Source organism: Phascolarctos cinereus, unplaced genomic scaffold, assembly GCF_003287225.1.
Source record: "Phascolarctos cinereus isolate Bilbo 61053 unplaced genomic scaffold, phaCin_HiC Scaffold_4;HRSCAF=312, whole genome shotgun sequence".
Lineage (NCBI taxonomy): Eukaryota > Metazoa > Chordata > Mammalia > Diprotodontia > Phascolarctidae > Phascolarctos > Phascolarctos cinereus.
This window is the reverse complement of record NW_027555847.1, coordinates 530,650,434-530,665,005: the sequence shown is the minus strand read 5'-3', so window position 1 is coordinate 530,665,005 and position 14,572 is coordinate 530,650,434. Positions and strand designations below refer to the sequence as shown.

At 34.6% G+C, this 14,572-nt stretch overlaps 1 protein-coding gene across 1 annotated transcript in view; it reads left to right on the top strand.

The window, feature by feature from the left end:
• Positions 1-14,572, top strand: part of RTTN (rotatin) — a 206,622-nt gene that overhangs the window by 46,530 nt on the left and 145,520 nt on the right. Inside the window, 4 exon segments of the mRNA XM_020985627.2 lie at positions 3,861-4,000; positions 7,283-7,454; positions 11,683-11,782; positions 14,410-14,498. Coding sequence (XP_020841286.1) covers positions 3,861-4,000; positions 7,283-7,454; positions 11,683-11,782; positions 14,410-14,498 — 501 coding nt within the window.

The window sequence follows — 14,572 nt, the reverse complement described above, 5'->3', positions numbered from 1 at the left end:
ATTTTTAATTTGATGTTAAAATTGGTCCTGCTCCCAGGGTTGAGAGAGGGCACTATCTTAAGCTTCAGGTTTTTTTGTGCTGCTATTTTTAGAGATAATTCTGAGGATCTGTAAATTTTCAGTTTTTCTAAGGTGATATGATTTAAGGAGGTGTGGTCACTGATCTTCTGGCCCATGCTGTTATCTGTGAAAGACTACAACCACTCTTTTCTGTCCTGGAACTGTGACCAGTATCCCTGTTCCTGCTAGTGCTTCTCCTTGCCCTGTGACTATGACCCGTAACTGTATGTGGGCAATACAACCTTGCCTCTACCAAGTGCCAGCAAAGGGTCCCTTGTAATTTCCTTCTGACTAGTTGTCCAACCCTCTAAGCTGTATGGGCTTAGAGCTCTAGATCTAGAAACCACAGTTGTTGATTCAGTTGACCCCAACACCTCCTGCTGGCTTGCCAGGGTATGGCCTGCACTAGGCTGTGCTCCATTCTCACGCAGTGAGGTAGACCTTTTCTGCAGACCTTCTAAATTATTTTGGGCTAGAAAGTTTTTTCCACCCTGTCCTTTTGTTGGTTCTGCTGCTCCACATTCATTATGAGGCATTATTTTAATGTTGTTCAGAGAGGAATTTGGGAGGGCTCGGGTCAATCCCTGTCTTTACTCTATCATCTTGCCTCTACCCTTCCTATTAGATCATTTTTTAGAGAAATCTGATGGTACAGTGCCTAGTGTGGTGGGCCTGGAGGCAGGAAGACCTGAGTTCAAATCTGGCCTCAGATGCTTAATAGTTATTTGACCTTGGGCAAGCCACTAACTGTTTGATTCTAGTTCCTCAATTATAAAATGGGGGTAATGAATAGTACCTACCCCACAGGGTTGTTGTGAGGCTCAAATGAGATAATATTTATAAAAAAGTGCTTAACACAGCACCTGGCTACATTTGTCATGTAAATGTTTATTCTCTTTCCCTTTCCTTGTTAAGCACTTACTAGTGCAAGACATTGTGTTAAAGTGGGAATACAAAGAAATGCAAAACATCATTTGTGCCTTTAAAGGGCTATTATTCTAAAGGGGAGAGACAACACGTAAATAGTTATGTACCATCCAAGATACACATAGTATAGATGGGAGGTAATCTTAGAGGGAAGGCACTAGCAGTGGGAGGACTGAGAAGGGCCTCCTCCAGGATTTGGGCTGAGCCAAGTCTTGAAGGAAGTCAAGGAAGCCAGTGGTGGAGGTGAAAAGGCCTTATAGGCATGGAGGACAAGCCAGTGAAAAGGCATGGAATACAAGGAATAGCAGGGAGGTCAATGTCACTAGATCAGAGGATATGTGAGAAGGAGTTAAGTGTGAGAAAACTGGAAAGGCAGGAGGGGCCAGGTTGTGAAGGGTTTTGAATGCCAGAGAATTTTACATTTGTTCCTGGAGGTGATAGAGAACCACTGGAGTTTAATGAATGATGTGTGTGTGATGATCAAATCTTCACTTTAGGAAGATTAATTTGAAAGCTGAATGGAAGATGGACTGGAGTGGGGAGAGACTCAAGGCAAGGAGACCAAGTGGAAGGTTATTGCATTGATCTAAGCATGAAGTGATTAGAACCTGCACCAGGGTATACACACTTGAGAAGGGTGTGTATACAAGAGATATTGTAAAGGTGAAAATGACAGGAGTTGGTTATAGATTGAATATGATGGATGAAAGAGTAAGAAAGCCTCATTGATTGGAAGTTTGGTGATGCCCTGGAAAGTAGGGAAGTTTGGAAGAGAGGAGGCAGGGTTTTGAGGAAAAGATTATAAATTTAGTTTTGAACATATTGAGTTTGTTTATGGGGAAGGTAGTTGAAATAGGCAGTTAGAGATGTAAGACTGGAGGTCAGGAGAAAGGTTAGGACTAGACAAATAGATCTGAGAATCATCGAAACAGAATAGAAGGAGAAAGAGAAGACGGCCTAGTACAGAGCTTTGGGGAACACCTACACTCTTACATCTTGAGTTGCCTTTTGGACATCTCAAACTAGATATCCTGTAGACATCTTAAACTCAACATGTCCAAAGCTGAACTCATTATCTTTTCTTCCAAATTCTCTCCTGTTCCTAACTTTCCTATTACTGTTGAGGGTACCACAATCCTCCCAGTCCCCCTGGCTCACAATCTAGGTGTCAGCCTTGACACCTCACTCTTCCTCACCTTCTTTCCCCCATATCCAGTTTGTTGCCAATGCCTGTTAATTTTACCTCCATAACATGTCTCCTATATGGCCTCTTCTTTCCTCTGACACTATCACCATTTTTGTGCAGGCCCTCATCACCTACCTCATGTCTGGACTATTGCAGTAGTCTTCTGGTTGGCTCTCTGCCATAATTCTTTACTCCAGGCCATCTTCCTCTCAACTATCACAGTAGTCTCCTCAAAGCACAGGTCTGATATTGTTACTAATCTCTTCTATCCCATTCAGTAAACTTCAGTGGTTCCTTCTAGGAGTCTTTGATTTTTAGGATCAAATATGAAGTCTTCTGTTTGATTTTCAAAGCCACTCATAACTTGCTTCCTTGAATCCCCTCCTTTCCATTTTTCTTGCACCTTATTCTCAATTCACTGATGGCTGAAGGAGTTGGGCTGGAAACAAATTTGATGATTTGAGAAACACATCATTATTTTCAAGGCTCTCTGTTTCAAGGCCCTGAGCTGTCCCCATTGGTATCTGAGGGGAGATGGTGGTGGTTTGACTTGCTTGGCAAATCTCTGTGACTGGGTCCCTGCTACCAGGGCCTCCCAATTGGTTTCAGCCCTACTGAATCCGTAGCCCTCGAGCTAAATTGATCCACCAACCCTAGCCTCCTCTGTAGCTGGGACCTCAAATCCTCTTTTACAGTACTCCAGCGTAACTGAATTTCAGTCTGTACTTAAATCATTCTCTACCTCAAAAGACAGTCCATTTCATTCCATTTTTTACACACCTTTTTTTAAATCAGAAAATTCTTCCTTTCATTAAACCAAAATCTGCCTTTCTGTAAGTTCCTATGAGACTATATTTATGGGGCCAATCAAGATAAATCAAATCCTCCTTCCAGATGAAAACCCTTGAAATATCTAAAGACATTGGTCATTTTTTGCCTGTTTTCTCAATCCTGAGCTCCTTCAACTAATCCTGATATCATCTTTTCTAAGTTCACATTATTTTTTTAACCCTGTAAGGTTCTGTTCTTTGGATAATGATGAAAGTCAGAAGTGTTAGTTTGATCCAAGAACAATCTTGGATCCAAATAGATAGTGAATATATCTTAAGGAAGAAGTGCATTAGTTTTCTAGATTCACTAAAGTACCCTAATGTACTGAAAGAGAATTTATTGAATGGATTTTGCTTCAGGTGGCCATATATAATTCTGCATGTTATCAGAACATACCATCTCTATGTTGCTTAGATTAACTGTGGCAACAGGAATGATAGCAAGCATAGTATAAAATAACCTCATGACTAGTGTTCAGGATTTAAGTACCTTTTCCAGTGTTCTGTAATAACCTGATAGACTAGAAATTTGATACTTCCCCCAAAATGAGCAGTTTACAATCTGCTTTCAAAAAAAAATCAGCTTTTGTATATTTTGCATATTTTAAACATAAATTTTGTGAGGATTTCCAGATCTTTTGAGTTGTTAGGGGAAAATGAAAATGTCTACTTTTTTTTTCACCACAATATTCAAGATTATTCTGTACAGATTTATAAACTATTTGAAAAGCAAATCAATTCTTATTTTCAGTGTACATTAATATAATTAAAAATTTTTTTATAGTAGGTTTTGGAGAATTTGGTTTTATGACTATTTCTAAACTATAAAAATCCATATTATTTTAAAATTGTTTTAGGGTTATGCAGACACAGAAGACACTTTGGGAAACTGTATCCTCCTTCTGAGTGAAACAAATCCTGAGGGCGGAGGTGGGACTCTCCCAGAAACTTCCAGATTAAAGTCTGTATTTCGGCTCTTGCTATCGAAAAAGCAATCGTAAGTAAGGCTGTTTAGCTACAGAAAATGCAAATTTGTAGCAAAGTCTGGTTAATCTCTTTATGGAATTAACTGACTTTATTAGTTTAAGGATATAGATAGTTTCTAACTATAGTAAGAGCCAAAGAAAAATAAAGGAAAATCTTGCTTCATTATATCTAGCGAAGAACATTGATAATAAGATGACACTGCTTTTAATGATTTTGTGGGTCATGTTTCACATGTATTTCCCTATTATCTTTAATTACATCTGTCTTTTTAAAAAATACATTGTTTTATATTCTTGATAGCATTACTGTGTTTATTTTTCAAGAAACAGTTATTTTGTTGAGCACCAGAGACATTAATGAAAACAGAAGCACACCTGAGGATAATGAGAAATTGCATTTATATAAAGCTTTAATGGTTTTAGAATTTTATATTTATGTGTTTATTATTTTATTTGATATAGATACTTTGAAAGCATCCCATTAAAGGCTTATCAATGTTATATTTCATCCCTTTGTTATTTCTCATACTGATTATATGATTCATCTAGTCTTCTATTTAAATGTTGTATTTTATATTACTGTTGTGTAAGCAAGTCATAACTGGTAACATGTTATAACCAACTTATACCCTAGAAATAAACATCTTTCCATTAACCTTTGGGTCACTTGTAATCTTTTTTCTTCCAAAGGTGTTTCTTCCCTGATTCACAAATTGGTGATGAGGAGATAGATTTTTGTGGCAGTGAGCATTTTGGATCATTAAAAGAGTTAAATAGATTCTTGGATGCTATCTAGCTTAGTCTCCTCCTGCTTAATTCTATGTCCAATTTAATTATCCATCTGCAAGATTAATGTAAGGTTATACATTCATTTTTATCGCTGACTTGAGATGAATGCACAGATAGCATCACTATAAAATTTTAGATTTTAGGAACCTAGAAGGGATAGGTGAAATAGGAGGCTACAGAAGCTGATTGTCACAGAGAATGCATATTTGAAAAAAAAATATTATGGTCATGGCACATCTGGACTAGAATGTTCAGCTCTGGGCAAGTTCAAGTTCAGTTTAAGAAGAACATTGGCAAATTGGACCATGTCCCAAGGATGACAATTATGATATTGTAATAGGAATATATTTCATATTGTCTGGAGAGAAAAGTGAGATAGATGAGGTCAGGAACAAGCCTGAAACAGAGGCATGGTGTAATACTGATGGAGGCATGGTGTAATACTGATGGGGGAGCGAGTGTTGTGTCAATTATCTGAACACCTGTCAGAACTCAACCAAAAATAGTAGTTTATGATTTCTTTGCTCTCAAGTTCAACCTTCAAAAATATGGAGAAACCAGTAATGGGAAATTGTATTCTGCATCTGGTTTTGACCAAATAAGGTAGAAATTGTGGAAACCTTGCAGGAAATGACCATGCCATTTTGGAGTTTGTGATAGAGAAGAAGGGAAAAGTTGGGAATACTCTGATATGGACCTTTGATTTTAGGAGAGCAGATTTCAAAGAGTTCTGAGGAAGATTAGCTAAGATCATAAGAAGCAAGTTCCATTTATGAATGGAAATTCTGAAAAAAAATTTTGAAAGCACAAAGAGAAACAGTTCTGATAAGGAGAAAAAAGTGAATTGTTTGAATTTACTGATAGTGATGTATAGTACACATCAACCAATGTGTATTTTTAAAAGATATGGACAAAATAATGGAGTCGAGGTGGCTAGATGGGACAGGAAATACAGCTGTGCCTTGGTAAGTTCAACTTTTCCAGATAAACTGCATATTATGTACTGAAAGAACTGGCAGATGTGATTGGCAGGCTACTGTAAATAATCTTTAAAGGATTATGAAGACTAGGAGAGGTACTGCAGGATTGGAAAAAAAAGAAAAGATTATCCTGGTTTTCATAGAAAAGAAAGAAAATGAAGTTTGAAGATTTTGTCCATTAAATATAATTTTGATTCTAGGCAAAATTAGTAAAAGTCTGGGAAAGGAAGCAGAGATCACAAAGAAATAGCATGACTTCAAGTTCAGGTTAAGCTGATTTTATGGAAAATGAGTTTTTAACTTTGTCTTAGGCTTTAAAATATGCAATTTTATATTTGAGGAGAAATGGATTAATCCATAATCTATTCCAAATATGTGTAATTGAATCACAGGCAGCTAGTTGGCTCAGTGGTTAAGAGTACTGGGTCTGGAATCAGGGAGACTCATTTAGGTGAGTTCAAATCTGGCCTCAGACGCTTGCCTGCTTGCTCTGTGAACTGGGCAAGTCACTTAACCCTGTTTGCCTCAGTTACTCATCTGTAAAATGAGCTGCATAAAGAAGTAGCAAACCACTCAAGTATCTTTGCCAAGAAAACCCCAAATGGGATCACAAAGAGTTGGACATAACTGAAAAACGACCGAGCAACAGATGAATCACATTATATTAAGATTATGCTATAAATTATAAATAATCTTACTCTCATGTAACATGTAGGCTTAGTCTAATTTTTCATGCTCTAGACTTGTAGGTCAAACATTTGCTTGAGTGATATAGGGGAATAGAGTATAAATCCATTTGGCCCCTAATTTCCAAATTACTATGAATTCAGTTGTTAACCTTGACTAAGATGTTAATTTCTATGGTCCTGATCTGTAGAGTTGGAGAAATAAGACTAAACCTTGGCTAGATTTAGGAGTGAAATGAAAAAAGAAAGCAGGAAGAATAAAACTGCAATCTTAGACAGCCAGTTTTAATTTGCCTGTACCTCCTTGGAAATGATGTTCTTAGATTGGTATGTCAGGTGAACATCAAAGACCTTATGGAGGCACTTATGGCTTTTTTCTGCTTGGCATTTTACATAAGAATGCTAACTTAGATTCTCTGTTGGAGGGGACAATATATTTCTAATACACAAAGATCCTAACAATAGGAGAAAGGCTTAATTATTAATGTAGCTATGTATAATGTTTGTATGTACCTACATATTTCCTAGCAAGCAATATCAGTTCATTTACATTCACCTGGGGAAGAATGGCACTTGTAATCACACAATCCTAAGAAGCAAACATGTCCTCATATGCATAATAAGAAGGGTCATAGAAACCACAAACCTGACACAGTTGTGATTTAATAGTCCCTGTTCAAGATAAATATACTGAAGCTCTTTTAACTGCATGCTATAATCTGGAAAATAAACACTTACCTTTATGCATATGTTATAACCCTTTATAATTGTGATATTGTATGTTTAATATATAATTTTGTGCAGAAAACATGTTTATAATAATATTTTGTGTCCTTAGGGTACGAGACAAGGCATTAAAGCTTTTAGCATTTCAACTAATGAATGAAGAAGGGAGAAGCACAAAGCGTCCTTTCCTAGATGCTAATCTTCTCTCTAAAGTAACCAACTTATTTATTGTGGAAAAAACTATTGACCTCAAATTGGATGACACAAGACAACCAATTATTAAGGTGAATCACATATCATTTTGATGCATCTGTTGATGTTGTATTGTTAGCTTTGTTTATGTATGTTGGAAGAAAGTTATGCAGACTAGTGAAATAGCATACTTTGTATTTCCTTTCTAAGGGTCATCATTTGGTGTGCTTAAATTAATCTTAATATTACGTTAAATAGATAAGAATTCGAAAGGTAAATGTGAAAAAGTGACCTAATGCATTCTGAAAGTACTTGTTGGGTTATCTGTTATGGGTCAAACATGTCACTGCCTACCCTTTCAGGAAATCAAGACTTAGTTGTATTTTTATTCTAGCTTTATTTTCCCTTATTATCTACTCTAAGTTCCTGTATTTAAAATATAGACAATAGTATTTTACTTTTTACATGAGTTTGTTGGCTCTCTAACATGTGTGCATGAAGTCATAAATGGATGTCATGGCTATGTTTTATCTTGCATTCTGCTTGGAATTCCATACCTTAAAGCACAAGTATGTGTATTTCAGTGCTTTCTGCTTTGTGTAAATTATTGGCAGATAGGTTAGAGACCACTGAATCAGATTTGAATTTAGCAGTTCAGGCCAGTGGACAGTATGCTAGGGACTGCTGGGGATACTAAGATGACTCAGATGTAGAGCTTATAATCTAGACAATCTGAGGGAATTCTGATCCTCATTCGAGAAGCTTATTTGCTGTAATGACAGCAGTGTCATTCAGACTAAGGTAAAAACAAGTGAAAAGGAATACAAAAAATAAAATAACTAATTTATAATTGCAATATACATATTTTGTGTGGCCATGTTTTATAATAGTGTTCATGTTTCAATATTACACATAGATAGTGTTATCATGTGGGCTATTACTTTTTAAAATGCTTAGTCAATCCTTCACATTTATGTCATTTCACTTTTTGGACTCTATAAGGATGACGAATAGTAAATCACTGTCCATCATTTCATATTATACTGATATGTTAATAACTTTGGTAGAATGGACAGTGCTTTGATATGTCATGCTAGCTTTCTTTCAAATTAGTATTTGAAAACCAGAATCCAAATACATGGTCCATTTACACTACTAACCTGCTCATCTAAGATATTTGTGAATAGACTCAATGGAAGAACTTAACCATTAGGATTTAGCATTGTAAAGTTAGTTTAAACATGTAAAGAGATAATTATTTTGATATTTATGAGATATATTGAGTATAATTTTGTCCTTTGAAATTACTGAATATATTTGGTTTCATTTTAACTCCATATTATTTCTTATTTCTTACCAGCTAATTATTTTGGATAGAGAATTGTTCTAATGAGATCAAGATTTTGAGTTTGACATTTACATAGGCTTATTAACTTTTTAGAGAAGATAATTTGTTCTGTGGTAATAGACTGTATTTCTAACCATCTTGCTGGTATAACCTGTTGCTCCAAGAGATCCTGGGAGAGCTGGTAGAGCTCAGTAAGATAAGTGTTTAATAAACCATGCTTAAAGGCAGCATGGTATAGTGGAGTTAGGAGAGAATAGGGCAAAGACAAGAAATGTTATGGAAATAGAAACAATATTTGAGAATGGATGAGAATGAATAGTTGAGCATGACGGTAATTGTGTGAACCTTTGTGACTGGAAAGATGGAGGTGCTCTTGATAATTACAGAGAAGTTTGGATAACTCGTATCTGTCTATCTCTATAAATATCTTTACATGTCAGTATCTATCTCTAGGTCTTATATATACATATATACATTACATGTGTATATATTAACACACACATACAAACAGAATCATCTTTCTAGAGATGATAATTAAACATATTGGAGATCATAAGGTTACCAAGTGAGAGAGTATGGAGAAGAAAAGAGGACCTAGAGCAGAATCTTGATGTATACCCACAGTTAATACATAGTAGGTATGACATTGATCATAGATGATGATAGAGTAAAGGAGAATGAGAAGAAACAGTCAGATAGGTAGCAGAAGAACTAGGAGAGAACATTAAGACACAAAAACCTAGAAGAATGCCTATTTAGAGAGTGATCAACAGTGTCAAATGTTAAAGAGGTCAAGAATGAAGAGAGTTGAAAAGAGTCCATTTAAATTGGTAGTAGAGAAGTGGAAACACCACTGTAGGTGACCTTCATAAAGACTAACTATAAAAGGAAGCAAGATCTAGATCTATAGCTAATCAGGGATGGTGGGATTTAGGGATTTTTTTTTAATGATGAGGGAAAGTTGTATATTTTTATAGGCAATAGGAATTAATAGACAGGAAAAACCTGAAGATCATGGGGTGAGTAAGATAATAGTGAACAATGTATTAGAAAAGACAAGAGGGAGAAGGAATCATGAGAGAATGCCCTTGGTTAGGAGAAAAGTCACCTCTTCCTCAGAGACTGGAATAAATGAAGTAATTGTGGGAGATGATATCCAGGTATGTTAAGCCATGTGACATTTAATCTCCTTTAACTTCAGAGAGGGATAGCAGGACTTTCAATTCCAATATCACAGGGTCATTTTGAGAAAGGACTATTATAATATGAGTTATTTCTAGAGTTTTTAAAAAACTTCTTATAAGAATATGGTTTTTATTGATACCCTTTGTTTTTCCACATCATTCATATTTCCCCTTGTATTTGGACCGCCCTCTCCCATCCCATAGATCCATCCTTTATATACCAAAGATTTTTTTTTAAAGGGAGGAGGAAATTAATCAACAAACCAATCAAAATATTTAAAATGTCTGATATCATGTGCAAAATTCCATATCATTGGTTCCCTACCATTACAGAGGAAGAGGACCAGTCTTGACTTATTTAGGATCAAGCTTGTTCTTTATAATTTTACTATATTTAGTTACAACTGATTTGTGGTTGTTGGTTTTTCCACTTACGTTGTTATAGTCATCGTGTATATTGTTTTCATAGCTTTGCTTCATTTTGCATCAGTTCATACAAGGTTTTTTTTGTGTTTCTCCGTATGCATATTTACTGTTTCTTACAGCAAAATGATATTCCATTATGTTCATGCTCTACAGTTTATTTAGCCATTCCCCAATCAGTGGACATTTGCTTCAATTCTGGTTCTTTGCTATCACAGAAAATGTACTATACATTTTTTGGTGTACGTGGAAAGTGAGTTATTATTAAGCTTAAAAATATATACTCATGTAATGGTGGTGGTGGTAGCTATTACTGGAAAAGCATCTTTCTACTATCACCTTAGTATTGAAAAGTCAGAAAATATTGTGACATCTCCATTAATTTGTCCTCTGAAAGTTAAACTTCCTTATAAGGAAGGAGGCTATTTGAAACAAAATAAAACAAAATTCAATAAAATTAAGTGACATAAAAATCCTAATAAATTGCACTTACTAGAGTTTCCTGCATTCAAAGATACATGTAAAAATATCTGTAAATTCAGCTTTTATATGCTGTTTTCAATTTAGGGTAAGGAGGGCAAATCTTGGACAAAGATTTGCAAGTTTGCAGTTTGTCTCCCCTTTTCTGTTCCCTTTCTGTCTCAGTGGTAAGTCCTTTAGGCCTCCTATATCCTCCTAATCTTTTAACCCATTTTTTTCTATAAAAACTTGGAAAAATATGGTATTATTCTTATAATCACACTAAGCCTACTTTGTAGGTAAACTCAGTTTAATCCTCTGGGGAAGAGTTGTAAGAAAGGGCAGTACATGGTCTCTTCCTGGGCCCAGGCAGCCTCCAACTATTTTGGGGAGGACAAGTCAGGGCTTGATGCCCTACATTCCTATATAATTTCTGCCTCTAAAGTTTCTGATGGAAAAAAAAAAGGATGGTGTAATATTATTTTTGTTAATAGGAATATTACTATAACTTGCATTTTTAAGGTGGAATTTAAAAATTGATTAGTAGAATCTTTAGGAAATGTTGCTTAAAGTACTTTCTAGCCAATAATGTGCCAGTTATTTACACTAAATGAAGTAGACATTTAGAAGATAAGCAGAGGGACGAAGCATAACTTTTTGTCTTGGGCCAAAAAGTTAGAACCATTGTCCTATGATTTAGTACAATATAGTTTAAAAATGCAAAGATATTTAATGTTTTCTAATAATAAGGGCACTGTAATTTAGTACTCTATAAAAATAAATGTGAAATTGAGTGACTCAGCAGAAAAGTAGATTTTGAAAAATTTTTCCTTACAGAGTAATTATTAAAGTTGTAGTTTAGAATTTTATATGTGTATAAAAATATAAATACATTTTTGTTCTTAGATGGAAGCTGTTGAAAAATTATATGGAGTTTTTACTTCAGATGTTGTTGACCTACCTTTGAGGAAGTCGGCATTAGACCAATTAGCTATAATTTTTCAAGGTAACTAAACCTTGGGGAATATGAAACTCTGGTTAGTTTTATATTATTGTTGTCTGGAATAGTATTCTTTCTACTTCTAAAAATCATTTAATGAATCTTTTTTCTTCTAAAATTGTAGTGCCATTTTGATACTAGACCATGTGTTGTGTCACCTTGTCTGGTACATGTGATTTCTATTTTGCCATGTGATATGTGAGAAATTTCACCAAATCATCTATTCCTAAGTAGATTCAGATAGGAAATATAGTAGTTGATATGTTGTACATGTTTATGAATTGATTTTGAGACAGCTAGTAAGATATTTTTTCTTTAGCTTAGTTGAAGCATTATCAATATGTAACCTTATGTTCCCTTCCTTCATATTAGGTGTTATTAATTACTTTGCATTTATATTACTCCTGTCCCTAGAGAATAATTCTTCAGTACTGTTAAAAGTCAGTATCATTATTTATAGTGTTTCTAAGGAAGATTCTATTCCCGGCTATAAATTAATTGCTTTCTGCAGCTAAAGGTGACTGAAATTCCAAAGCTTGATCTGTTCATTTGTATTATAGATCTAGAGCTGGGAGGGACTTCAGAGGCCACCTTCTCCAGCCCTCTCACTTTACATATGAGGCAACTGAGGCCCAGAATAGTTAAATTACTTGACTAAAGTCACACAAGTAGTAAGCATCAGGGATAGGGTTTGAACCCAGGCCCTTGAGCTGCAGAGCCAGTGCTCTTTCCACTGTACCACACTATTTTCTAGTCAATGCTTATTAATGCTTCATTAAAGTACTAGAACATTCTGTCAGGAAAAACTGAGGTAATATTGCCAACATATTTTTTTTAGTTGAAGAGATCTCCTATATAAAATAAATATTGTTTCATCTTGCAAAATACACTATCTAAAAGGAACTAAAATTTCTAGCTTTAGCAGTAGGCCATGACATTGTACAAATATTTTGACCATATCTATTTTAATATTCAGTGTGTAAGTTTTTTCTTATTCAAGAGTCAATTATCTAATTGTTGGATTTTTTGGACTTTTTGTTTTCTGTTTTTCCTCTGTGGCCTAACAGTGGGCAAATCAATGCCTCTGTATATATGTTTTTTGAAATTTTGACAAAAATCTGAATTCTGGTGTGTGCATTTAGATTTATGGATGTATACCTCCCGAAAGAGAATTACTGAACTCTAAATGCAGATGAAGCATATTTGAAAATTTTTCTTTATCTTTATTATTTTGTTTTGTTTGTGTTTTTTTGTACAACATGGCTAAAATGGAAGTGTATTTTACAGGACTTGATGTGTAACCAAAATCAAATTGCTTGCCTCCTCATGAGGAAGGGGAGTGAGGGAGGAAGAGAATTTAGAACTAACGCAGAATTTTAAAAAATGATTGTTAAAATTTTTTCACATGTACTTGGGAAGTATTTAACAAAACGAATAAAAAGAATAAAAAAAGATTTGTGTGTGTGTGTGTGTGTGTGTGTGTGTGTGTGTGGTGGGGAGCTACAGTTCAATACCATATAATCCATAAAAAACTTGATTTGGCATGTTAAGAAGTAAATTGAAATTATGGCACTAGTTTATACTTCATCTATATAAGGTGTTCTTCACCTGGAGTCTGTGAACTTACTCTTTTTAATATTCTGAAAGCTGTACTTCAACATAATTGGTTTCCTTTATAAACCTACATATTTATTTGTTGAAAAACATTCTTCTGAGAATGGGCTCATAGACTTCATGAGACTGTCCAAAAGTGACACAGAAAAGGTAAAGAATCCTGTAGACATATTCCAAACTTTGGAACCTGGCTTAATTCCTGGGTTAGAACTCAGAGCACCTCAGTTACAATTTACAACTTATGGCAACTTTTGGTTAGTTTTGTAAAAAGAAGCCAGGAATTAGAGGACAAAGAGAGCTGTCATTTTGTGAAAATAGTGAGTGAGACTGGTCTACTACATGGCAATACAAAATACATTTTGTATATCTTTGTGACATTCAGCCACATTATCCTTATTACCAATTGTGTCATTAAGCAATAATTGGATATGATAAAGTGAGGAGACTTCAGCTGAAATAAGATTTCTAGGAATAGCAAGAGTATGGATAGCACTGTGAAAAAGGTTTAAATAATATCCCAATGTATAGATGAACTATATGAGAAGTAGAAACAAATAGACAACAAAAGTATATATCGGAAAAACAACAAACCTGAAATTTGTTTCTTTTCTCTGAAAAACATAGTTAATTTATGATGATAGGAATACTTACAATTTTGAAGAACTCAGCAGTTCTATATGAAGGTTATTTTTAGGTTAGATATTTAAACTTTACCTTAATTTTTAAGTAGCTACAAAATGTGTTTTCATATTATTCACTAGTCTTACATTTCAGTTGCCCTTACCAAAAATATTAAAACCTTGTACATCTTTCCCTTAAGGACTCAAATAAGCAAAGCATATTTAAAAGAGGAATTTACCTTTTATTCCTTTGAAAAATGCTATAATAAACCTTTATAACATTAAATTAAGGTTAAATGGGAAGTTAGTGACTTAATAAATTATGAATAAAATACTATTTTAGATTTTCTGTCATTTTTTGTAGCTTGTTGAATTTTTATAATTTTCCTTCTTTTGTAGATATCAGAATGCATAATGTGGTGAACAAGATGGATTTAATTGATAATATATTTTTTGTTTTAAATAAATGTGTTAGAAAAGATGGTGAGGTAAGTTTCCCTCCACCACTGTCTCTGAACTTTATTCCTCCTCCCCCCAAAATCCCACCATAAAAGCACAACAA